The sequence below is a fragment of the Ambystoma mexicanum genome, chromosome 11, assembly GCF_040938575.1.
Source record: "Ambystoma mexicanum isolate Mex_15411 chromosome 11, UKY_AmexF1_1, whole genome shotgun sequence".
Lineage (NCBI taxonomy): Eukaryota > Metazoa > Chordata > Amphibia > Caudata > Ambystomatidae > Ambystoma > Ambystoma mexicanum.
The window spans coordinates 1,380,846,317-1,380,871,773 of NC_090934.1; the positions used below are offsets into that span (position 1 = coordinate 1,380,846,317).

The following is a 25,457-nucleotide window of genomic DNA, read 5'->3' on the forward strand; positions in this document are numbered from 1 at the left end:
CCAATTACTGCCATCTTGTGCCAGTTAATGCTGCATGTTATAAATAGAAATGGCACGGTCATTCTAGTTTAATAAAATAACCGCAGCAAACCCCAAAGAGCAATCCTCCTTTCGAATAGATTGTGTCCTCCCACGTATTCCTCATCTTTGATATTCGATATCGATATTTGCTTCAGCTGCTTCGGCAAAACTATTTTGGCAGGGGGCGCTGTGCGTCGATGCAGTTGACTCAATGTCCCTTGAGGGCCTCCATCGCGAGGATGATGTCATCGAAGGCATATATCGTTGAGGAAGTCAAAAAAGAGGTGCCATAGGTCGCCTTCTTTGACTTCATCGTCAGACACCTCCCCTGATATGGTTTCTTGCCCCACAAAAAAACTCCACACCTGCCGAATGGGAAGCATTTAGAGCAGAAATGCTGAAAATATTTCAACAACAAAAAGCCATGGCAAGCCATGCCCCTAGCGCGCCTTCCAAAGAAGCCGGTAAGGAAAGGACTTGAACCAAATCCTGCGTGCCCTTGAGCCCGGGACGAAGGCCTGATCCTCATTGAGACCCGTCGAGGCCTTGATCGGATGACAAGTCATCGAAGGTTCCTTCAAGCCGTAAACATAAACCTAAGTCGAGGTTGTCGACACCATCGACGCCTGCTGCGCCCTCGATGCCAGCCATGCCTTCGACATCTGTGACACCATTGACGCTGGCTGCACCATCGGTGCCAGCTGCGTCACCAATGCCAGCTGCACCATCCACGCCGGCTGCGCCCTCGAAGCCAGCTGTACTGTCGACGCCAACCGCGCCATCTAAATCTATGGTGCCATCGAAGTCAAAAAAGATTTTGACGACTGCTCGTGTGTCAGATCCACAGTTTATCAACCCCTTGATACCTCTACCTGAAAAAAACCTATGTTCCTTTACCAAAAAAAGAATATTTTAAGTCTCTCAACTCAATATATGAGGAAAATTAACCTTTAGACAACGATGCACTATTTGGTCTCCAATTTGGTACACCAAATGTGCCTGAAAGCTTTATTTCTGAAGAGTCCAGGTTGAAAGACCTTTATGATAATTTACAGACGGCCAGTGCGGTAGACACCTCGCCTGAGCTGGATTTTGATAGACCTGAGGCTACAGAGCCAGATGATGCTTCTCATATACAGCTAATGTCCAAGGTAGTATACTATATGAGGTGGAGTAGGCCTACCTCCCATTTGAACAGGGTGATCTGATGGACACCCTGGATAAGGGTTCGCAGATGGATCCTATACTGCGTTTTCATTTTGCTCTCCAAAAAAGGGTGGCGGGAAAATTGGGAGATGCCAGAAACTTGACCAAAAAATACCCCCCTTCCAGTAGTGACCCCGACTACCTATCTAAACACCCCACTTCAGAGAGTCTGGTGGCACAGGCAGCTACCGCAACTTCAAAGCAGGCAGCTTATCCCACTATCCCTTCAGATAGGGATGCTAAGGGAGTAGATGGATGGGCAAGAAAAGTATTATCTGAAGGGAGTATGGCGCTTAAATCAGCCAACTACACATGTGCCCTTGCAAAATTCTCATTCAATCTATGGGACTGCTTTTCCATGGCGGCAGAGCACAATCCCGAGGGTGAGGAAAGAGGCGGGTTCTTGGCTATTGTTAGAGACAGCAAAGCACCCATGTGTGAGTCTCTTCAGTCGGGTCTGGATTCTGCTGACAGGATTAGTAGAGCCATTGCTACTAGCACCGTAATACGCAGATTTGCATGGTTGAGAAAGTCGGGTTTTGCGCCAGATGTGCAATCCAGACTCCTCAACATGCCTTTCGATGGGTCTCATCTTTTTGACGAATGCCTTGAGAAGTTGCAGACCTCAAAAGCGGCAGCCAAATCTTTAGGTGCCGCTATTAGGCAGCCTCAGCCCTTTCGTCCTAGTGGACAGCCTTGGAGGGGTATACACTTTCGCTACCACTCTTCAATTTGAAGAGCAAGAGGAATGGCTGGTTGAAGAGGCCAAAGGAGATTCCTTTGTGGTGGACGATGGATAAGTGCGAAGCCCGGTCAAGCAGGGGCATCCTTATCATCAGTCAATGCATCAGCTGCCTCAAAATCTCTCTGAGGTCTTGAGTCACAGATCACCAGTGGGAGGCAGACTGTCTCAGTATCTAGAATAATGGCGAGACATTACTTCAGATGTTTGGGCATTGGAAACCATAGCCCACAAGTACTGCCTTCCGTTCATTCAGAAACTTCAGAGCAATCCACCATGGAGCCACCCTTTGAGGATTCCAGATCCGCTTCTTGTGCAGGAAATGTTAACCCTGCTAGAGAAAGGCTCTATAGAACCAGTGCCTGTAGCAGAGAGAACAAGGGATGGTATTCTCCATATTTCCTATTACCCAAGAAGGACGGAGGACTGAGACCCATCTTGGACATTGAACAAGTTCCTCAGGAAGGACAAATTCAAGATGGTCCCACTTTCTCAGATCCTTCAGGCCCTCCAGCTCCAGGATTGGATGGTGTCATTGGACCTTCAGAATGCTTATTTTCATGTGCCAATCCATCTCAAGGACAGAAAATACCCGAGGTTCGCCATTAGCGGTTTTCATCATCAGTTTCGAGTTCTGCCATTCGAGCTAACCTCCGCCCGAGGGATTTCACCAAACTGATGGCGGTGGTGGCAGCAAGACTCAGTAGAGGGGGGATTCACGTTTACCCCTACCTGGACGATTGTCTGATCAGGGTGAGTTCTCCTGAACAAGTCCTGCATCATCTCAGCGTGACCTGCCATTCTCTTCACAGACTGGGCTTCTCCCTCAATTACAAGAGGTCCCATATGCCACCTTCTCAAAAGCTCTAGTTTATCAGGGCTGTACTGGATACATCCTTGGGAAAGAGCCCCTCCCGATGTGAGGGCTCTAGACATTCTGCAGATAGTCACCAAATTTCAGAGTGCCCAGCATCTCCCAGCCTTCGATTTTTTTGAGGTTGCTCAGCCCCATGGCATCCTTCAGCCAGAGGCCTGCCTAAGAATGAGATCCCTTCAATGGTTCCTCACAACATAATGGTCCCAGTTCTCAGGAAACATGTCAGACCTACTTCAAGTTCCAAGCAGGGTCGCATGGGATCTCCTGTGGTGGACCTGCAAGGACAACATTCTGAAGGGAGAACCCTTTTGGCAGCCATGGCCGGAGATAACAGTAGTGACGGATGCCTCACTCATGGGGTGGGGAGCCCGCACCAACGATCTAACAGTCAGCGGTCGTTGGTCTCCATCTGAGTCCAAACTACGTATCAATCTTTTGGAGTTAAGGGCAATCAGGCTAGCGCTGAAGGCCTTTCTGCCCTCTGTACGGTGAAAGAATATCCTGATATCCGGTGAAAGAATATCCTGATATCCAGTGGCCATGTACTACTTCAACAAAAGAGGAGGTGTAGGGTCACTACCACTGTGCACAGAAGCAATGCAGCTCTGGTACTGGGCAATTCAGGAAGGAATCCTATCGGCAGTTCACCTAGCCGGATAAGAGAACACGGCGGTGGACACTCTGAGCAGGAGTGGGAACTAGCTCAGGAAGTCCTTCAACAGATCTTCACCCTTTGGGGGACCCCTCAAGTGGATCTGTTCGCAACCAGTGCCAACAGGAAAGTGCAAACTGTACTGCTCCAGGGAATTTCCCCCAAGAGGAGCTCTAGGGGACGCGTTCGTAGTGGACTAGGAGTTTCCACTCCTGTACGCGTTTCCTCCAATCCCTGTCATTCCTCACGTGATCAGGAGGTTGAGAAAGTTTGGGAAACGCATGATCCTAATTGCCCCAGATTGAGCCAGGAGGACATTCTTCTGGACATGTCCCATCTGCCCTCCAATACGTCTTCCAATAAGAGAGAACTTTCTCGCTCGAGAGGAGGGTCGGGTTCTCCATCCAAAAGTCAAGACATTCAGCCTTCACGCATGGTTTCTGGAAGGCTGAGATAACAAGGATTGGGACCTTCCGGATGATATAATGGAGAATTTGCTTTCGGCCAGAAGGCCAGCAACAAAGTCCTTGTACCGCTGCCCCTGGAACAAATTCTGCAGCTGGTGCAAAGAAAAGAATGTAGACCCTTTTCTGCACAAAACACCAGAGGTGTTATCCTCTCTACTATCCTTAGCCCTTATGGGGCCCCAGGTGGGAACTATTAAGGGCTATTTGGTGGTGCTATCCATCTTTAATCGCTGATCAGAAGAATGTTCATATTTCAAAATTCCACTGGTGACACACTTTCTAAAGGGGCTCACCAATGTGGTCCCCTATCCCCCTTCCAGGTTCCAGTTTGGGACCTTAATCTGGTACTAACCTTTCTAATGTGTGCACCCTTTGGACCGTTACATTCATGTCTGTTAATTTTGTTAACTTTTAAAACCATTCTCTTGGTAGCATTAACTTCAGCCCATAGAGGGAGTGAATTGCTGGTACTTTCATCCAAGCCATCTTTTTCTATCTTCCATGAGGATAGTGTTGTTCTGAGGGTTAAGCCTTCATTTTTACCCAAATTCTTTTCAGATTTTCATGTAGGGCAGAACATTGTTTTACCCACTTTCTATCCTCCACCTCATCCTGGCAAAGAGGAGGAGAGATTACATAGGGTGGACCCACGCAGAGCTTTGAGCTTTTACAAATCTAGGCTATCCAAACTTCGTATTGATGATCATCTTTTCATAGGCCATACAGGCCACAAGCTGGGTCAGGCTGTTACTAAACAGACCTTATCCAGGTGGATCATTCTGGCAATTTTGGAATGTTACAGACTGCCGGGCAATGATCCTCCTGAATGATTAAGGGCACATTCCACCAGGGGCATGGCTACCTCTACAGCATTGCAAAGGGGTGTACCGATTAAAAATATTTGTGAGGCAGCGATGTGGTCTACTATTCACGCGTTCACAAAACATGAATGCCTTGAGTCTTCCCTCAGTCCGGATGGATGCTTTAGGTTCATGAAAAACCATTAAAGACCAAATTCTTACTCCCTCCGCCAAATCTAATACTGCTTTTGAAGTCTATCAAAGATGAGGAATACGTGGGAGGACACAATCCGTTCGATGTTCCTCCCACGTATTCCTCCTCGCCCTCCCAACCTACCCCACATTCGAATTTCCCATGCTGTTACAGCTTTCGCTCCTTCAAAGGTGAGTACTGTCAAACCTGTGGTTATGCGGGTAGTTGCTACTGTAAGAAAAAAAGAACTGAAGCCAATGGGCGCTGTGCGTGCTATATATGCCTTTGATGACATCATCCTCGTGACGGAGGCCCTCGAGGGACATCGAATCGACTGCATCGACACACAGTGCCCTCTGCCAAAAAACTATTTCCGAACTGAAACTGGATATCGAATATCAAAGATGAGGAATACGTCGGAGGAACATCCAGTTGAAAGAATGTTACCAGTGGTAAGTAACTTGTTCTTCTCAAGTAGAATTCTTGAAGGTGATGTCATCCACCATCTCCAAGTCAGGATTTCAACAGCTCAGGGGTTCAACTTCGCTTAAAGTGACATCGTAATGGCTCTTCTAACACCCCTTGATTCCGACCAAACAGAAGTCCTAATCCATTTGTTTCGGTTATTGGAATGCAACATAGTGATGAATCTTGACCAACTAGAACGCTGAATGACAATCTTAGGCCTAGGGCTAGGTCTGTTTTCTGCCTTCCTTTTAGAACATAGTAAACGGGCCGGAATTGGCATTTCCACCTCTTGAACAAGAATGATGTGTTATTTATGTGTTGTCCCTCAAGGTTTGTCTTTGTCACGACACTACTACTCTACTTCAACACGTAAAAAGGGCCATCAACAGAAGATGATGATGTGTCCAGCAAGGACACGGTTAATGCAAAAATGAGGTGCCTCGTTATGCACTTTTTGGACCAATGAGAATGCGCACCCTCGTGCATGCGCTATAGTGTTCTGTCGAGTTCGTGGCAGAAAAGAAAGAGAAAGTTAATAAAGAACCCTCTCTTTCTCATGGTCTCTGTGTCCCTCATTTCAGCGCACGTTCGTGCAGCGGCATTCAAGGCCAGCAGGAGCCCAATCAAAAGGGAGACACGAAAGTAACCACCCACCACCATTCAACCGTTCAACTGTATGCTGATGGCTCTCTGCTCCTCAGATCCGTAGATGCAACTAGGGTTTCCAGGTGCTGTGGTTTCTGTAAGGCTACCTGCCTACGGTGCTTACACACTCTAAAGAAAACTCTTCAACACTTCCTAAATGTTCCTCTATTCATGAGAAACAAATGGGCACAGCCTAGTGGGTATTCAGATACTTTACAGAGGATTGTGGGCGTGCCTTTGGGATATAAAGAATGATAGGTATGCAGAGTTCCTACTCGGGCTTTGTTCCCACTCGGGCTTTGTTCTCCTGGCTTCTGTCAGTGATAACCAACTTACTGCTAAACCTAAATGTTTGCACTACAATGCACGACATGTACTTTGGAAGGAGCTTTCCAACACTTGTTTGCAGACATCCGTTCCGTTGGCAGAGAAAAGGTACCCTCACAAGAAATTACAAAGCAGTACTGTCAAAGCCAACAGTTTTAGGAGTTGTGTAGGCTAGGGATAGGCACTTCCAAGGTACTGCTGTAATGGTACTACCTAGGCTTATGTTGGCATTTATTTTATTTTATTTTATTTTATTACATTTGTTATACGCCCAGACCCGGAGGTATCACGGCGTAGTTACAGACAATGGGATAATGCAATCTTAGAATGAACATAGAGGTGTAAAGGTATAACAATCAAAAATGTACAATAATAGGAATCAATAATATACACTAATATACAAAGCAGTCAGGTAAAATAGTTGATTGGAGGGGATTAGTGCACTGGTTCAGTTAGAACTTGTTGAAGAGCCAAGTCTTCAAAAGGCTTTTGAATTTGGGGAATGATGTTTCATTCATAATGTGGGTAGGTAGCGCATTCCAATGTCTGGGGGCCAGTGTTTTGAAGCTGCTGCCCCTGCTTTCTCTCTTTTGTATCTGGGGGTTTCAAGGAAGGCGTTTTTGTTGGACCTGAGGAGTCTGGTCTGGGGCTTCATCATGACTGTGTTGTTGAGGTATTTGGGCGCTTTGTTAGCCCTGCATTTGTGGGTGATGCTCAGGGTTTTAAATAGAATTCTGGCTTGTATGGGGAGCCAGTGGTGGTCTCTTCTGGTGTTGGATATATGTTCAGATGTTTTGATGCCTAGAGCTGCTCTGAGGGCTTTGTTTTGCATGAGTTGAAGTTTAGCTATGTTGGCTTTGGAGGTGCCAAGGAATAGGATATTACAATAGTCTAGCTTAGACAGTATGAGTGCTCTGGCTAGAGTAACACAGTTGTTGGTAGAGAGGAATTTACGGCTGAGGGAGATGAGTTTAGAGGTGTAGGAAGTGGATGAGGCTAATGTGTTTACTTGTTTAGACATGGATAGTGTGGCATCTAAGTACACGCCGAGGGTCTTGACTTGTTTAAGAACAGGGATTATGGTTCCATCGATGGTGAATGATTTAAAGGCGGGCTCAAGGGTGTTGATTTTGCTGGAGGAGCCTAGTATGAGGAGCTCGGTTTTGTCGTCGTTGAGACAGAGGCTGTTGTTAGCCATCCAGTTTTGGATGAGTGAGTAGATTTGGTTAACCAGGAGGGAGTCTTGTTCATGGTTGCCTGTGAGAGGAATGAGGATTTGGGTGTCATCGGCGAAGTTAGTATAGATGACACCCAGAGCATCCAAGGCTGCAAATAATAGCTTGGTGTAGGCATTATACAGAGTGGGGGATAGGCAGGAGCCTTGCGGTACACCTGCAGGGACAGACACTGGGTCTGCTGATTCTTTGCCGATGGATACTCTGGAAGTCCTGTCAGCCAAGAAGGATTTGATCCAGTTGGTAGCGTTCTGAGCTAGGTTGAAGTTGTTTGCTAGAGTGTTACAGAGTTTGTCGTGGTCAACCAGATCGAAGGCCGCCGAGAGGTCCAAGAGCATCAGAAGGCAGAGTTTACCTGCTTCTCTGGTGGCATCCATTTGGATCTTCAGATCAAGGAGGGCTGTCTCTGTGCTATGGTTGGGACGGAAACCTGACTGGCGGTCTCCTAGTAGGTGATGTTGTTTCAAGTGGTTCTGAATTTGGCAGTAGGCTATTTTGTCGATTATTTTTAGGAGAAATGGGACCGTTGTAATGGGTCGGTAGTTAGTGGGTATTGTTGGGTCCAGGGAAGGTTTTTTTAGAAGTGGTGTCACCCAAGCTTTTTTGATACTGGTGGGGACTGTGTTTGTGAGGAAGGAGGCGTTAATGAATTCAGTGATGATAGGTGTGAGAGTGGGGGCGCATAGTTTCACTAGATGGGATGGGAATTGGTCTTCCTTGCAGTTGGAGGCTTTGAGTTTCATTATAGTGTCGAAAACTTCTTTGTTAGTCACTGGTGAGAATTGGAATGGGGGACCAGTAGTGGCGTTTGAGATGGTCGTTGATATGGTGGGTGGAGTTTTGTCAGCTAGGAGTGTTTTTTTACTATCGATTTTGTTTTGTAGTAGGAGGATTTTGGATGAGAGTGCGTTTTGAATGGTGGTGCACCAGTCTTTGCTAGCGTTTGAAGGTGCTGAGATTTGACAGGGGTTTTCGAGCTCTCTAAGAATGGTAAAGAGTTCTTTGCTGTCTGAGGACGCGTTAGCAATGCGGAGGTTGAAGGCATTGGCTTTTTGAGTGATTATTGCTGATTTGTAAGTTTTGTTGGCTTCAGCGAAGGCTGATGCCGATTCTGGGGTGTTGTTTTTCTTATGGAGGTGTTCAAGTGATCTTTTAGTGTGTCTTAATGCTATAAGTTCTTCATTAAACCAAAAGCAGGAGCGTTTATCAGGTCTACGGGTTTTAGTGGTGATGGGTGCAAGTAGGTCGATAGTTTGGGTGAGGCATTGTTGGTATTGTTCTGCTAGATAGGAGGGGTTGTTGGTGCCTAGAACCATATGGGCAAAGGAGACACTCAGGGCTGGAGTGAGTTTGTCGGAAGAGAGCTTTTTGATATTTCTAGTCTCAAATGTTTCTGGTTTTTTAGGGGTGATGTGTTCGGTACTGGCATTGTCTATGGTGAAGTTAATTGCATAGTGGTCTGACCAATTGAGTGGGAGGATGGAGTCAATGGTGACTAGAGAATTAAGAGTGAGAAGCCAGTCTAAGGTTCTTCCTTTTGAGTGGGTGGGTTTATCTACCAGTTGTATGAAGTTCATCTCTGACATGGCTGTATAAAATGTAGATGCTTCTGAGTCGAGGGGGTCATTGTATCCTAGGTTAAAGTCACCGAGGACTATGCATTTGGTTTTAGGCTTGATGAGGGGCGTTAGGAGTAGTGGGATGTCCAAGTCAGGGTGTGTGTTTTTGTTGGGTGATCTGTACACCACTAGTAGGTTGGTGGTGCTTTTGGGGTTGGAGGTATACTTGACTAGTAGGAGTTCATAACCTTGTATCTGTTCTATTGGGCATGCTCTGATTTCCAGGGTGGTTTTGGCTATTATGGCAACTCCGCCTCCTTGGGTATTTATCCTGTCTGTTCTCAGGATGCTGAATCCTGGGGGAATAGCAAGGGCTAGAAGTGGTCCTGCTGCTGGGTGAAGCCAGGTTTCAGTGACCACCAGCATATCAAGGTGTTGGTCTACAATGAGGTCATGGATATCTATAGCATGGGCACCTAGTGAGCGGGCATTGATGAGTGTAGTTTTGAGGGTGGAGGTAGGGGCAGGGGGTGGTGTGTTATCTTTGATGGGGGAAGAGTCAGCGGTTTTGTTATTGGTTAGGTGTTTGAGTGGTGCGTTGTGGAATCTTTTGTGTTGGAAGTTAGTGGGCGTGGTGTTTGGTTTGATCAGTGTATTGGGTGAAGTGGTGAGTGAGTTCGCTCGTAGGGTCATTTTGGTTCTAGACATGAGTCTATTGAGTCTTTCGATGCCCAGGATGGGTGTGGTTGTGTCATTAATGCAGATGGGTATGGTGTGATTGTATGTAGGCGGGTTGGGACTAAGGCACGGGATGTCTGAGGCTGCTGCCTGGCATCAGCTGGCAAATGGTGTGTATTCATGGACATATGATGACAGTGCCTGGCAAAAGCCTATCAAATACCTATACAGGAGTCAAAACTGTTGGCTCTGTCAGTAGTTTTGTAAACAGGAATTCAATAAGAAGAGATGGGAGGACACCAGATACTCATTTACAGCTGCAATTAAGCCATTAACTCTCTGAAGACTGCTTAGAGATAAAAGCTGGCAGGCCCTTAACATCACAGTTTGTTGTAGCTGACAAAAGAGCTAACTGAGAGATTACAGGAGGATGTGAGTGAGGTGGCCGGACTAGTCATAGGGAGTATCATGGCCATGGGGGGTCGGTGCATGGGAAGAAACAATCCCAACATCGCATGGCCCTGTATCTAGTCACCTCTCCCTGGTTCTCATCCTCTTTCTGTCTCCCCGGCTTCTTGAGTCAGCTTTGTTTCTGTTTTATGTTATGTTAGTCTTGTCTCAACCCTCACACCCACGGGTCTAAGGCTGCGTAGTATAAAGTAAAAAGTATCACACAAACATACTTTTGATGAATTAACATGGTTAAAGAAGGAGATGCGAGGTCGGATCAGTGCATTAAGAAGATAAATTGTAGACGAAGTGGAGTTGTTGAAGGAAATTAGGTGTCTAAAGTGTATCTATAGGAATTGGTCCAAGCAACAGAAAATGAGCCGCCTCCAGAAAGACGGGGAATCTATGCTCGGGGTATTAACAAGCAACAACTCCTGCAACTTCTGGGCATTAGTGAACCCTCAAGAAAATGACCAAGCGTCGCCCAGGCAAATTGTGTGCCTGAAGCTACCTGTGTTGCTCACCTCACGGATAAATATCTGGAACCAAGGAGGGATTTTACACAGTATCCCTAGGGTTCCTTGGAAAATGGTCATTATAGTGGAAGACATCATCAAGCTAATACGTAAATCCTCAGTATTGAGAGCTGCATGTCCTAGTGGCTTGATTTACCAAGTACTGAAAGAAAACCCAATAATCTGGGCATGAGTTTTGTGCATACTTTTCCGGGGAATAATGGGAGAAAGAACCATTCCACCATCCTGGAAGTCGGCTATAATTATACTCATTTTCAAAAAGGGGGATTGGAAAAATCCAACCAACTATAGGCCTATAACCCTATTAAATGTTGAAAGTGAAATCTTTGCCAGCCTCATAGTAAGGAAATTAGAGAAATGGGCCATAGTTAATAAGATCCTTCCAAAACTGCAAACTGGGTTCTGTAAGGGTCATGCCACCTTCCTAAACGGTATAGTACTGACCACATTGACAAACAGTAAAGAAAGAAAGCTACCATCAAGGCTATACTGTGCCTTTATTTGTTTGTTTATTTATTTATATGACGCACCGGACCAGAAGGTATGAGGGCGCAAGCAATACAAGAATATTCTCAACTTAGTTACAAAACTGTGCATTATTTACATTATTATACATAGTGAGTAGATGCAGTTACAAGGATACAAAGTGACATTGCGACATAGTTACAAGTTGATCAAGTGTGTGGTAGTTGTGGGGTGTCATTATTGGCTGTCATTATTGGTCTTTGTTCTTAAGCCACTGGAGGTAGTAACGCCTAAATTGGTGGTAGGTTTGAGGTGCTCTGACGGAGGGTGGTAGTGTGTTCCAGTGTTGGGCTGCTTTTACCTGGAAGCTGTTGCCGCCCATTTTCGTGCGCTTGAATCTGGGAACAGCAAGCAGGTTAGCGTTACTATTTCTGGTGTGTCTGTTGGGCGTGTATCTGGTTATTCTGTCTAAGAGATAACAGGGAGCTGCTTTGTTAAGGCATTTGTGGGTGAGGGAGGCTACCTTAAGCAGAATTCTGTCCGAGGTAGTGAGCCAGTTGTGGGTTCTCCTAGTATTCAAAATGTGTTCTCTTTTAGGGAAGCTAAGCGCTGCTCTAAGGGCATTGTTCTGTAGGATCTGGATTTTATTGGTGATCTGTTTGTTGGCGCCTACATAGAGGGAGTTACAATAGTCCAGTTTAGATAGTATGAGAGCTCTGGCTAGAGTAATGCAACTTTGGGTGGAGAGGAAGGGTTTGGCAGAGCGTATAAGCTTGCATGTGAAGGCTGTAGTGGATGCCATGGAGCTGACCTGTTTATGGAAGGAGAGGGTGAATCGAGATAGATGCCAAGGGTTTTTACTTCTCCAGCATTGGATCTTTCATGGATTCACATGCTTTGGATTCACATGCTTTGAATATTCCCCGTCGTCAGGCTGGGAATCCCCGGTACATTATATAGACCCTTTCCCGTAGGAAAACTTTTTCGACGCTTATGCGTCCTATCCACCTCGTTTTGTATCATGCGTGCCCGTGCCGTCAGGACGTCATGATATAAATACAGGCCCCGCCCCCGCGCTCCCTCAGATTTCAACCGTCTTTCAAAGCAGTGGGATCTTCGTGTTACTACTAGTGATAACTAGATTGTTTTTTTGTCTGTTTCGCGTAAGCGAAGTTCAAATCTGGAGAATTATGTCTGGAAAGGCGTTATTTCGCCCATGTGCAACCTGTGGCCTCAAAAAGGTTTATGAAGGAGACGGCCACATGGACTGTATCTACTGTCTCCACCCGCACCACACGGCGGATACATGTGAGATATGCCAGGGTTTCTCCCAAAAAACCCTTAAGGACCGTAAAAGAAGGCTGGTCGACTGGCTTAATGACGGAGCGGGTGCCTACCCGGCTTCGGAAGTTGGCTCCACGGCCTCCAGGAGCAAGTCGGAGCCTCCATCGAAGAAGGTGCGGCCAGCAGAAATTCGCCCTGAGGACAAGCATAAGGGGAAACATGCTGGATCCTCCTCATCTCATAAAAAGCCCTCCTCCTCCTCATCATCTAAGACGGAGAGGCTGGCGCTGTCTAAATCCTCCTCAGGGGACCGTCCCAGGTCTTCCGTGAGTCGAGAAGCTTCAGCCGGGAAGTCGGCATCAAAATCGACAACGAAGTCTAAAGGCTCGACGACGACGACTTCCTCGTCGACCTCGGTGTCATTGACGATGCCTATTACCGTTCAAGCAGCAGAGAACGACTCTGGTATAAGCTGGCTTCCAGGGGGGCCCCGATTCCCTTGTTAAATATTCTAGTCTCTCTCCATGAGAACAACACCTTAAGAGTGAGACTTTATAAAGGTCATTGTTCTGAAAAGATCTTGGTTGGGAAAGGGGTAAGACAGGGATGCATGATTGCTCCCTTTCTTTTTAACTTCTATTTAGCTGACTTTGGGAAAGAAGTATATACTGAAGCAACCCTTCAGCGCTAAAATCGGCTCAAGAGCCATTAAATGACTCATGTACGCAGATGATATTGTCCTCATGGATACAACTCCAGTAGGCCTCCAATGGCTATTGAATGCCCTTGAGGTCTACATGAAAGAAAATTATCTAAAGGTGACCCCAGAAAGGTCAAGAATAGTGATATTCGGGGGAAAGAAAATAGGCGCAAGTAAGTTTCAATGAAAGGTGGGTGGTGGCCTTATTAGAGTAGTAGAAGAAATCATCTACCTAGGTTATATGTTATATGCCATCCCCAGGAGAAATCAGCCTTTGGTCGAACTCACACACAACACAAACCAGCTAATCTCCCAATTGCAGAGAGTTATTAGTCAGCTTTGTGAATTCTCACTGCTTCCGACGGTGAGATTTTACTCAGCAAATATCGTACCTGTTCTCCTGTATGGAATAGAAGCCAAATCTACTGCTTGGTCCTTCGACTGGCAGACTATTGAGGGTAAAATATGGATGAAGGCCCTTGGCCTGCCATATGGGGCACCAATGGTTAGCTTGAGATTCGAGTTGGGCCTTACATCATTAAAGACTAATTTGGACTGGAAGGTATTATCCCTATATAGACTGATTATTAGTCCATTGTAGGATTTGTTATATGAAGACCTTTCGGAGCACCTGCATATGGGCCATTCATTGGTGGTACATGATCTGAGGAGGTTGGCACTTGAGATTCTTGGGACTTGCGATAGTGATGAAGACACATTAACAACAAACCCAATGAAGATAAAGAAGGCCTTAGTTACAATGGACTGGATTAAAACAATTGACCAAATGAGGTCTTCCACGGTGGTAGCATCCTTTTCTAAATGTGATCAAAAACTGGGCCATCTTCCAAGATAACTGTTAAAGTTTCCGGATAAGAAAGTGAGATTGAATTTCCTTAGAGTGCGGTTAAAACTGATCCATACTGGATCAGTTTTGGCCAGGTGGGGGCGCCAATATGAAATAACGACTCTCTGTCCAGATTGTAAAGATCCAGAAACCCAAACAATTGAACACTTGTTAAGGTACTGTGAGGGCACGAGGCCCATTAGAGAAAAATATGTTTGTCCTTTAACAATCTCGGTAGATTGGCTAACAACGGAGATGTTTTGGGATAGAATGATAGCCGGATATGAAACTTCCTTAACAATTAATGTAATGAGAGTATTGCAACAGACTGGGTTTATTCCATTGAGATATTAAAGATCTGTATCTCTCTCCTTTTACTTTCCTTTCCTCTTTCTTTTTAGATATGAAAGTTCAAGGTTTGGTTGTATCACAATACAAAAAAAAAACAATCCCACAAGCTGTGTTCTCCTCTGCTCATGCCATCTCCCTCATTCTGTACTAATGGATTGTGTTGAAGAGTCCCTAAAAACCAAAATTAAAACGACCATTGGCTGCAGTACCATAGACAGCCAGTAGATGGCACCACAAGGCATACACGTTGCTACAACACTGCACATTTTGCTCTTCTCCTGTGTCATGTTTCTAGACAAGTTAGTCAGTTGAATATTTTGTTCTGTGTTGATTGACAATTGGAAACACCGAGTTCTGCTGAGAGCCTACGTTTATGCTTCCTCTCCCCTGTTTCTAGTAAAGGAATGGTGCTAGCCGGAAGATAGCAACTAAAATTTAGACCTTTCTGAGCAGTGCAAACGACATTGCTAGTCCTAAGCACTGTACACATATGGTTCATAAATAGTTCATATAGCTACTAAGTTGCCTTGGGTAATGTGCGACACCTCGAGCCAGTCCAGTCTTTTCTGATTGCATGCTGGGACTTGTAGGCGCAGGCCTACAATGGGGAAAACAAGATTACAAGTCCCAGCAGGCAATGGGAAAACCCATGACTGGCTTGAGGTGTCACGCATGACACAGGACAATTTGGCAGCTCTGATTAAAGAAAGGTAAGAGGACTAAGAATTCCTAAGCAGCGTCTACCGTTAGTATACGCACAATCACTTATTATTTGATCCCGAAACTGATGAACACTCCTTGAGAAATAAACTGTATGCGATAGTGAACGTTCCATTGTGGTACAGCGGATTGTGGGAATGCAGAGGTGATATGAAAGACTGTATGCAGATTTCCTACTTTGTCCTTGTCCCTTGTTTCTTTGTTTGTGATTCTGGATGGCCACGTTCTGTGAAATCTGACTGCTTCCACTACAAGGCACAGAACAAGCTTTCTGCACGTATTCGATTGTATTGCCGTGTCCGATGAACACTGCATCTTTTACAACTAAAGCTTGCTCAGTTCCGGTTTATGTTTTCACTAATTTACTTTGTGTGTAAACGTAAGGAGGACAAAGCCACTGGCAAGCGCGCAGGGCTGTAGCCTTTTGTCTTCTGTACTTCCATGTCTTTGGCATAGTTGATAATTGTAGTTTTGCTTGTACTTGCTGCATTAAAGGTGTTGCCTTAAACCAGCACGTGGGGAGAAGCAGCACGTATGTCGCAAGGCTCTGGAGGGGAGAAGCATGCGGCAGTGGGTGAGCGAAAGTTATGGAATACCTTGGACATAGCTCACATGGAAGTACAAGAAGTAGGTGAGGGAGATGCTTCGCATCATGGAGCAGTTGATCGAGTCCTCTATCTTTTACTGTGTACCCCCAAGCGCACTGGGTGAAAGGAAGCTGTCTCTAGAAAGAACTAAAAATCACTACATTGCGTATGTAAATGACAGCATTTTGCCTGGCTAATTCTAGCATATGTTCAAGTATTATACACATTTTGTACGTGCCATTATTTTGGAAAGAGATAATACATTTATTGTGAAATAACTGCTCTCCCATATTTCCTTAAAGCGTTGTCTCTAAATATACACAATTATTCTTTTCAGGTACTTTTAGTTTTTGCCAAAGAAGACAGCCAGAGTAATGGATTCTGCTGGGCATGTGAAAAGGCAGGATTTAAATGTAATATTGCCAGGACGCCAGAATCTGCTCTTCAAAGCTTTTTGGATAAAAATCATGAAATAATCATCATTGACCATAGGCATTCACGACATTTTGATGCGGAAGCTCTGTGCAGGTAAGGACTTCTAGGAAGCTGCTAAGATAAACACATTACTTACCTGGCAGTCATTTGTGGGCAATTTGCAGGACAAGGTTTTGAATCCCAGTGGAACGGATTCTGCCTTTCATCGTTTTGAGTTGTTGTAAATAAGTACCCATTCAAAATGAAGAATTGACACTCTTGTTTCTTACAGTACCTTACTGTTTGCTAAACATGTCACAATGCTCCAACCACAAAGCTGTCAGACTATGCTGCTCTGATGATACCTAATAAGGGTGAACCTAGGTATGCAGTTGTCTGCGCCCTTGAGGAGTGTCTCTTGGGTTGTTTAAACTATGTGTAAAAAAGCACTGCCTTGTAAGACAACACATATTTCTGGAACAAAAGACTTGAATTTAAGTTAGTTTGCATACCTACAATGTCTTCCTCATGTTGCTCTGAATTGGAGGTTAACTTCCAGCGATGGTTACTGGGTAGCACTGTGACATATGTGACTTGGCTCAAATGGCTTAGTCTACTTTCATATTTTAGGTGCAAGTTTTTTTTTTTCCCATGCCTTTGGAAACCCACCATAACTTTGCTGGTGTTTGCTACACGGTACTACAAAAAGACAAGACTGAAAGCTGGTATGAAAACAAGTTCAAATGATTATTTAGTGACAAAAGTAAATATATACCTATTGATTCAGTGCATATAGGTATGATTATTAATTCCTTTTTTTCATGCCACAATAGGGTCTTCGGATTCCTCCTTTCCTGGGAAACATTTTTTTGTCATCCCGTTTGATCCCATGGAGGTGATACCTACTTGAAAAGTGCAGTTAAACTCTTTTCTTTGCTATCTGTCTGCACTGAGGACAGGAGCACTGTTGTTGGTAACATCAGGTGGGGCGATAGTAAGGTCCTCATTTATTCAGCTGTGATGTCATCAGGATGCTCCCTTTATTCTCACTGACGTCAGCCTGGATAGAAATCATGCCTATGTGTGGCGATAATCTCAGCAAGGAGGTTGCAGCGACAGACAAGGCACCATGGAGGTTACACAGGCGTGGGATGTTTTTTTTCTTCTTCTTTGTGTGCAGCAGTTCTTAAAGACTTTCCAGAAGATATCTTTACTTAAGAATATAAAATTTAAAATCTAATTCCGTTTTTATCTCGCTACATATTAAACCATTATTTTTCTATTTTTCCTCCTCGCTGGTGTAAAATTTGTCTATGTTGCCAACACAATTTTTGATTTTTATTTGTTTCCACACTTGGTCTGTTAGTAAGAAAGTGAGTCAATTGATCAAATAGGCTTTTCTGTGAACCTTTTTTTTCCAAGACCGGAAGCCCACTCTGAAATTGTTGAGGTTTGGGGGTGTGGACAGCTTCTACTGATTTTGAATGACCTTTTTCATCCTTATTTACATCTAGGGCATCATGTACAGGCATTGTAACCATAATGCTGCCATAAAGAGGCAAACTCTGGGCCTGGTCCTGGGACAAACCCCTGCAATGAGAAACCTGTGGTTTTGTCTTGATGCAATGTCTTTTGTTCCATACGTGGAGCTGTATTCAGTCAAGTTAACCGTTGCTCATGTCACCTGACTAGCCGTATTCATTCACGCACACTAGAAACATTGTTTCCTGTTTCTGCATGGTGGAGGTTCAGTCAGAGGCTAAATATCAAATCTAGAAGATGTTTCTACAGCTGAATCTTGAGAAGGATACCCAGATATTTTCTGGTCTGGTAAGTCTTTCACATTTGTATCTTGCTTAGCTGCTGAAGGTGAACCTGAAGAGAATGGTAAAAACATGAATCATCCAAAACTGGTACCTGAAAAATGTATGAACTACGCGAGAAAGCTTATAGAAGAGGAAACTAAGGGCAGTTCAGTAAAATAAGTGACAATACATCCATTACTGCTACATTTTTGGGCAGTAACAGATTTACTGCCTTTTTTGCTGGACCACCAAATTCCGAAATGAGTCATGAAGTGGAAGCGCTACGGCATGTAGCTGGAGGTAACACCTCCATTTTACCTCCAACAAATGGATGATTTACCATGGTGGAATTATCCCTCACTATAAATCCTCCAAACTCCCATGGAATCTTATAGACCCTGAGAATATGTACTATGTCTGCTGTTACCCCACTCGTAATCTGATGGTAATTCCTCCAGAACGAGTAATGGTAATGATAAACGAGTTTGGCCTAAGTGCCTATTTTCTTTTATAGAGAAATTGCAAAACGTCTATTCTTTTTCTCAATTTTAATCAAGTAAACACAGCAAGATAAACCAGACAGGGCTTTAAAGTATATTGTTCTTTAAAATTTGGAGGAAGCACTATAACGTTTAACAGGATTCTTATAAAGCTACTAACCACAGATCTCCTAGTAACTGTATTTTGGGGAACGTTATGTAATTTGAAATTCATTGGGCCTCATTACGACCCTGCCGGTCCGGAAAGAACGGTGGAGGTAAAACCGATGCCACCATTCTTTCAGGACTGGCTGATTAAAAGTCCTGCAGGTGGGAGGTGTCACTCACACCAGGTCTGACCTGACAGGTTTAACACCACCTGCCTGCAGGTGGACATGGAAACACCAGCTCTGTCATAGACTGAACCAGTGTTTCCAATGTCCCCATCCCCATGGAGTCCTATGGGGCTCCATGGGAATGGGGATTTACACAATTCCGCCTCTGGAATTTCCGGGTCACTGGGGTCGTAATGCCCCAGTGATTCTGGGAATCACGGAGGCGGAATGGTAATACGGGTCCGGCGGTAACCTGCCGTTTTTTCCGGCTCGGTTACCGCCGGACTCAGAATGAGGCCCATGGTCTAGTAAGGAAACCTCTGGCGATAACGCATCTTGCAGCATCAAAAGTACTTACATCATTCTAGTCTTGGTAGTCTCTAACTGTCTTTATAATTTCTCATGAAAATGCTGCACAGCTAATGGAACCTCAGCCTTTCCAAAGCATAGGTATGCCTTTAAATCTGTCTGCAATCTTGGGCTAAAGCTCTATAACAAATGCAGAGCCCACAGCTTGCTGCGTGCTTTCTGCCATATTGAGCTCCCAATTGTAAGGAACTCATGTTGGCAACAGTAAAGACAGACACAATTGATCACAGTTCAAGGGTGTTTATTGAACTACAAAGGTAGGTTGGAAAAACACCTAATCTAAGCCTAAATCTAAGATGGGAGCAAGCTTCAACCACCAAATAATAATAAGGCAGTCCCATGGCGTCCTGTCAAATAAAAGGGCCTATACTAAGAAAAACCTATTGCCATTCCTTACGCTAAATATAAAATGAAGTGTGGGACAATTTTCTTAAAGAAAGAAAGAAATGTCCGCAAATGATAAGTCAGGATGCAGGACTTGAGGTCTCCATTCCCCACCTTTTCAGCACGGGACAAGGGTGGACTTTGGAGCACAGCCAAAACTCGATCTTTCCCAGCACGAGCTAACAGCTCCGCTTTCAGCAATCTGGGTATTTGGCGTTAAGTTTCTTTTCTATCAGAAAGTCTCTTGCCGCTGTGCACCTGGTGTATTGAAATAAACAAAGCGTTCCTTTTCACATAAACCTTGGGTGATGTCTTTTCCACCCCTGAGTCTCCCTGCTCCGGGCTCGGACCCTTCTCAGTTGTTAGCCTCCCTCCGTCGGGTTCACTATGGCTTTCAACACAATCTTCTTTGTGACTTTCATGAATCTTAATGCCTTTTTAAACAGTTCCCTGTGGACATCCCTCCGCTATGTTCACACATGTCAACACACTGGATTTTGGAACATTTAGACCTTGCCCCCCTTTTTATCAGCATCCCGCGTTCGGGTTCATTCTTGCCAATCTTGTCTTTTCCATTCAACTCATACGATGCAGGATTCACTTCCCTTAAATTCACAATCATCTGTCGGTCAAAGACTTTCGACTAAACAGAGGATTTTACAAGACTCCTGTATGACCACTTTGACCCTTTTCCTTGCCTTTCCCAAGGCCTTCTGTTACTGGTAGTTTTAACAATCGAGTAATCACCCAGAGTTTACCTGAGTGAGCACCCATGTTGTGCCCGACTTTTCTGTTGCTGGTTTTCCCCCTTTTACATACATTTTATGCTTTCAAAGTTTAATTAGCTGTTTGCTACTTTTCATTCAACACAGTTCAATTTCTTATCGACTCTCCCCTCAACTCACCGGCTGTGATGAACTGCTTAGCTTTCTTTCTCCTTGGAGTCAAGGTTGGTACCACAGAGACAAGCGTCTCTCCCTGGCTTGGTTATCAGCAGAGGAGGTTCTTGTGTACCCGCTGCAACACAGGCTGGCTATTGTTCGCGGTCTTACGATTCCTTCTGCGGAGGTTTCACGACCTTGGTCGGAAAGGGCAAGGTCGCTTCTCTCTTTATCACCCTCTCAGTATGAACTGTGTTTCTCCTCCTCTTGAACTGCTGTGCTGAATTAGCTCCCTGGATGTGCGGTCTGCCTTGCCCGTGTTGTGCTCTTGTGCTCCACCTTTTATCCATGTGAGCAAGGGAAAGGGCCATCAGGTGTGTGTGGTTCTGGTCAAATGCCTGTCTTTGCCTGACCCTGGTGTTGGGACATGTCAGGTAAATAGCTGATGTGTTAGTCCGTCGTCCTTTGTAATATGCGAAAGTGTTTGTGTCGGAAAAGGGGGTGGGTGGGTAAAGTGTTTGTGTATCCTACATGGTAGGTTGTGGAAAAGTGTTCGAAGAAGGGGGATACCGCGTCTCACCTGTCGGTGTCCCACTTCCACTCCTGAGGACCCCCCATCCAGGTGATCCTCCCTCACTGGTCCACATCTAGGAACTGGACCCTATAATGATAGCTGTGTACTGGCCACCTGGATGAGAGACCCCGGGGACTAGTCAGAGAGACACCTTCAGGTTTCTCACGCACCCTTCCTCCATGTGATGTAGCCACATTTGTTTCACAGGGGAACCAGGTAAGAAAATGTACGTTTCCCTGGCCTTTTCCTTTTTGGTGTTCCACAGTGAAACAATAGGGTTGTAGGTCTAGAAACCATTGCATGACCCGAGGGTTAGACTGTTTACATTGGGTAATCCAAACTAGGGGTGAGTAATCTGTGACGAGTGTACATTTTCATCCTAAAAGGTAATATCTGAGATGGATTATGACCCAGGGATTCCAGTTCTAATATGGATTGATTTTTCTCCTGTGGTAACAGTTTGTGGCTGGCGAACAATATGGGATGTTCCAATCCATCGCAAACCTGTGAAAACCTGTGATAGGACTGCTCCTAACCCTGTAAGGGAGGTATCAGTTTGTAAGATTAACTCTTTAGAAAAGTCAACTACCTTTTGGATCGGGTTTTGGCACAGAGTTTGTTTCAGGGTGTTGTAGCATATGTCATCCTCCTCGTTCCAGTGAAGTTTCTGGGGTTCAGCATTTTTACGCTTATCTGTTAGCCGGGCTGTTTTATCCGAAAAGTTGGGGATAACTCTACGTAATACCCTATTAGCCAGAGAAAACCTCTAAGATCTCCCTTGGTTTTAGGGGTTTGTGTATCTAAAACAACTTTTACCTTATCATGTTGGGGTTGTACCTTCTCATTCCTTACGAAGAAGCATAGGTATTTCACGACTGATTGGACCAATCAGCATTTAGCTGGGTTTGCAGTTAGGCCAGACTTTCTGAGGACTTTCATGATGGTGTAAAGATGGAAGAGATGGTCCTCCCAAGTCTTACTATAAATGACGATATTGTCAGTGTATGCTCCACAGAAATCCGAGTAGGGTTGTAAAATTTGGTCCATGAGGTGTTGGAAGGTTGCTCGGGCACCCTGTAAGCCAAAAGGCAGGGCTTTAAATTGAAATAGTCCTAGAGGCGTTGAAAACACGATTTTTCTCCTTATCTGGCCCATATACAGGGACTTGTCAGTACCCTTTGGTTAAATCTAGGGTAGATAGAAAGGTGACTGCTCCGAGTTGATCAATTAGGTCATCGATGCAGGGCATGGGATATGCAATGAAGTCCAAGATGGCATTAAAAGGATGGTCTAGTAAAAAATGTTATTTAAAAAATAGATAGGCAACATAAAAAAAAATACTAGCATTCTCCGTTTTAAAACTTCCTATGTAAAAGTTTGAGCTATTCAAGCTCAAAATTCGCAAAAGCAAGCACATGGGCGCATCCATTTTGTGAAATGGATGCCACGCCTGTTTTGGCTTTTGCTTTTGCGGCACTAATGAAGGAAAAGCCAGCCAGCTGTAGTAAACAAAAGCTACCGCTGGGTGGGGAGCACCGGAGACCCAAAGTGAAAGCCACAGCAGGCAGAAACACAACGTGGTTATGTTAACATGCCGCGTAGTGTTTCTACCTGCAGCTGATTTCCCATTTGGGGCTCTCGGGCTCCCCGTGGGGAGCCCGAGAGCCCCAAATGGGAAAGCAGATTCAGGCAGAAACAACGCAGTTGTGTTGGAAAACGCTGCGGTTTTTCTTTCCGAGTTTCTCAGGCTCCTCCGAGTCAGAGGAGCCTGAGAAACTTGGAAAGAAAAACCGCAGCGTTTTCCAACACAATAACGTTGTATTTATGTTTGCGGTCGCTTCAAAAGCGACCGCAAACATAAATACAACGTTTTTAAAGCTGCGGTTTTATTTCTAAGTTTTCCGGGCTCCTCCAGCCCGGAAAACTTAGAAAAAAAAAGGCAGCTAGTGCTTATTTTTTTTTAAAAAAAAATAGCACTTACCGAGATTCAGCTGCAGCTTTCCTGCTCTGGTCTCCGGTCCCCGTCCTCCGCCTACAGCACTAATGAAGGGAAAGCCACCCAGCGGTAGCTTTTGTTTACTACAGCTGGCTGGCTTTTCCTTCATTAGTGCCGCAAAAGCAAAAGCCAGCACAGGAGGGCCTCCATTTCACAAAATGGATGCGCCCATGTGCTTGCTTTTGCGAATTTTGAGCTTGAATAGCTCAAAATTTTACATAGGAAGTTTTAAAATGGAGAATGCTAGTATTTATTTTTTTATGTTGCCTGTCTATTTTTTAAATAAAATTTTTTACTAGACCATCCCTTTAACTTGACAGAAATGTATGCAGAATCTGCAGGAACGGTCTGGTTTAGTGACAAATGCGATGGGAGAGGACCATAGGCTTAAAGATGTTTTAATAATATTGGTTTTTAACATTTTGTTGATTTCCTCAATCAATATCTGCTTACGGGCTTCTGGGTCTATACGGTTTTAGATTAACCACTTTGCGTTTAGGTGTTCTAATATAGTGGAATGTGCCTTTTACTCTTTCTGGTTTTTCTGAGAATACATTGGGAAGTGAGTCTACCACATCTTTTAAATCTTCATGTTGTTGGATAGTTAGCTCGAGAGAGATTCATTCAAAGCTATCTATCTCTTCGGGAACCAGACAGGCTAGTACTTTGGCATGGGTGGCTGATGTGTTCTCTTTGCACTTTTTCAAGAGATTTATGTGATATAAATGGATTTTATGTTTTCTGTCCGGTTGGCTACTTTGTAAGTAAAGGTTTCCGTTCTCTCTATAATTTCATAAGGTCCGTGCCACTTGGAGACACGTTTGTTTTCTGACGTGGGCAAGAGGACTAGTACTTTCTGTCCTATGGAAAATGACCTTAAGTTTACTTTTTTGTCATAGGTTGCTGATTGTTGGCTTTGTGACTTTCCATGTGTGTACAAACCAAGTCTCTGACTAATTACATGTGTTCTTGCATTCTGGTGGCGGTTTGCGTAATTGGAATGGGGGCCTCCTCTCGTTCTTCCCAGGTCTCCCGGAGCATGTCTAGGACATCTCTGGACTCTCTACCATGGAGCAGTTCAACGGGAGATAACCCAGTGGAAGCTTGGGGGGTTTTCCTCACTGCAAATAGTTGCCAGGGGATCATTCGATCCCTGTCTTTCCTGTCTTTGTCTACCAATTTCCATAAAATCTGTTTTAGGGTCTTATTGAATCTTTCTACCAGGCCATCGGTTTGGGAATGGTACACCGAAGTTCGTAGAGTGGTAATGTGACTTGGGCCAAAAGCTTACTCAAAAAGTTTGACCCTTGGTCTGTTAGTATTTCCTTGGGAAAACCGACTCTGGAGAAATACGGTAGTAGATGTTTGAGGATCTGCTGGGTGGTATTATTTTGCACCGGGAAGGCGTAGGGTATCTAGTTGCATAATCCACAATCACAAGGACATACTTATTACCTTATCGGGATGTTTCTAGAGGACCAATTATGTCCAGGCCGATTCTTGAAAAGGGGATTTCAATTATTGGTAAGGGGTTTAAAGGGGCTGGTAATGGGATGCGGGTGCTGGTCTTTTGACAGATTTCGCATGTTTAGATGAATGTTTTGATATCTGTGTGAATACCTGGCCAGTAAAACTCCCACTAATTTGTGCCTGGGTTTTAAATTGTCCTAAATTACCCCCGGTAATGTGGGAATGCGCAATCTCCAGTACAACCTTTCGGTGACTGTTGGATATTACCAATTGTGTTTTTACTAGACCTTCCATGGACGTCGCTCTTCTATAAAGCAATCCGTGTTTTAAGAAAAAGAATGCACTTCCCTTTTCTAAGCCTTCTCCTTCTGGGATTGCTTGTAGAAAAGCTTCATAGAGAGCTGCATCATTTTGCTGGGCGAAGGTTAGGTTGCGATAGATGGTGGGCTCTTCTCCCTTTTTCTCTACGATATTAAGAGAATTATTAGCTTCCCCAAAGCCTAAGTTGCCTCAGTCTGTTTTATCTGGTTTACGATCTTTAAACTGCAGGAATAATGCTTTTTCTAAAATGCTCTGGGCAATTTGGTCTCCTCGAAGTATCTCAAAAGGGATTTCAACATAATTCTGTAAGAGAACCTTCACTCCCCAGAATTCAGGATCAATGGTGCCTGATAAGATGTCTATCCCAGACTTCCACGCTAGGCCAGATTTTGGGGCCAACCGTATGTAACACCCCAGAGGGGGTATAGGGACCAAGTCCGTAGGAATCATTCCTCTTTTTCCATGAGGGATAATAGCTTCCCTACTACTGCAGATGTCAAACCCTATTGATTCCTTGGTGGCGGGGGAAGGGTAGAATCTCTTTGATGAAGTTTTTGAAACTGTAGGGTTCCCCAATTTGTTTCAATTGAGTCACATCCCACTCTGACACTATATGTAA

General features: G+C 44.6%; 1 protein-coding gene across 2 annotated transcripts in view; it reads left to right on the forward strand.

The window, feature by feature from the left end:
- PDE8A (phosphodiesterase 8A) overlaps positions 1-25,457 on the forward strand; it is a 1,868,130-nt gene that overhangs the window by 792,683 nt on the left and 1,049,990 nt on the right. For both annotated transcript variants that reach the window (XM_069624978.1, XM_069624977.1), the window contains exon 3: positions 16,148-16,338. In XM_069624978.1, coding sequence (XP_069481079.1) covers positions 16,148-16,338 — 191 coding nt within the window. The remainder of the gene's footprint in view (positions 1-16,147; positions 16,339-25,457) is intronic.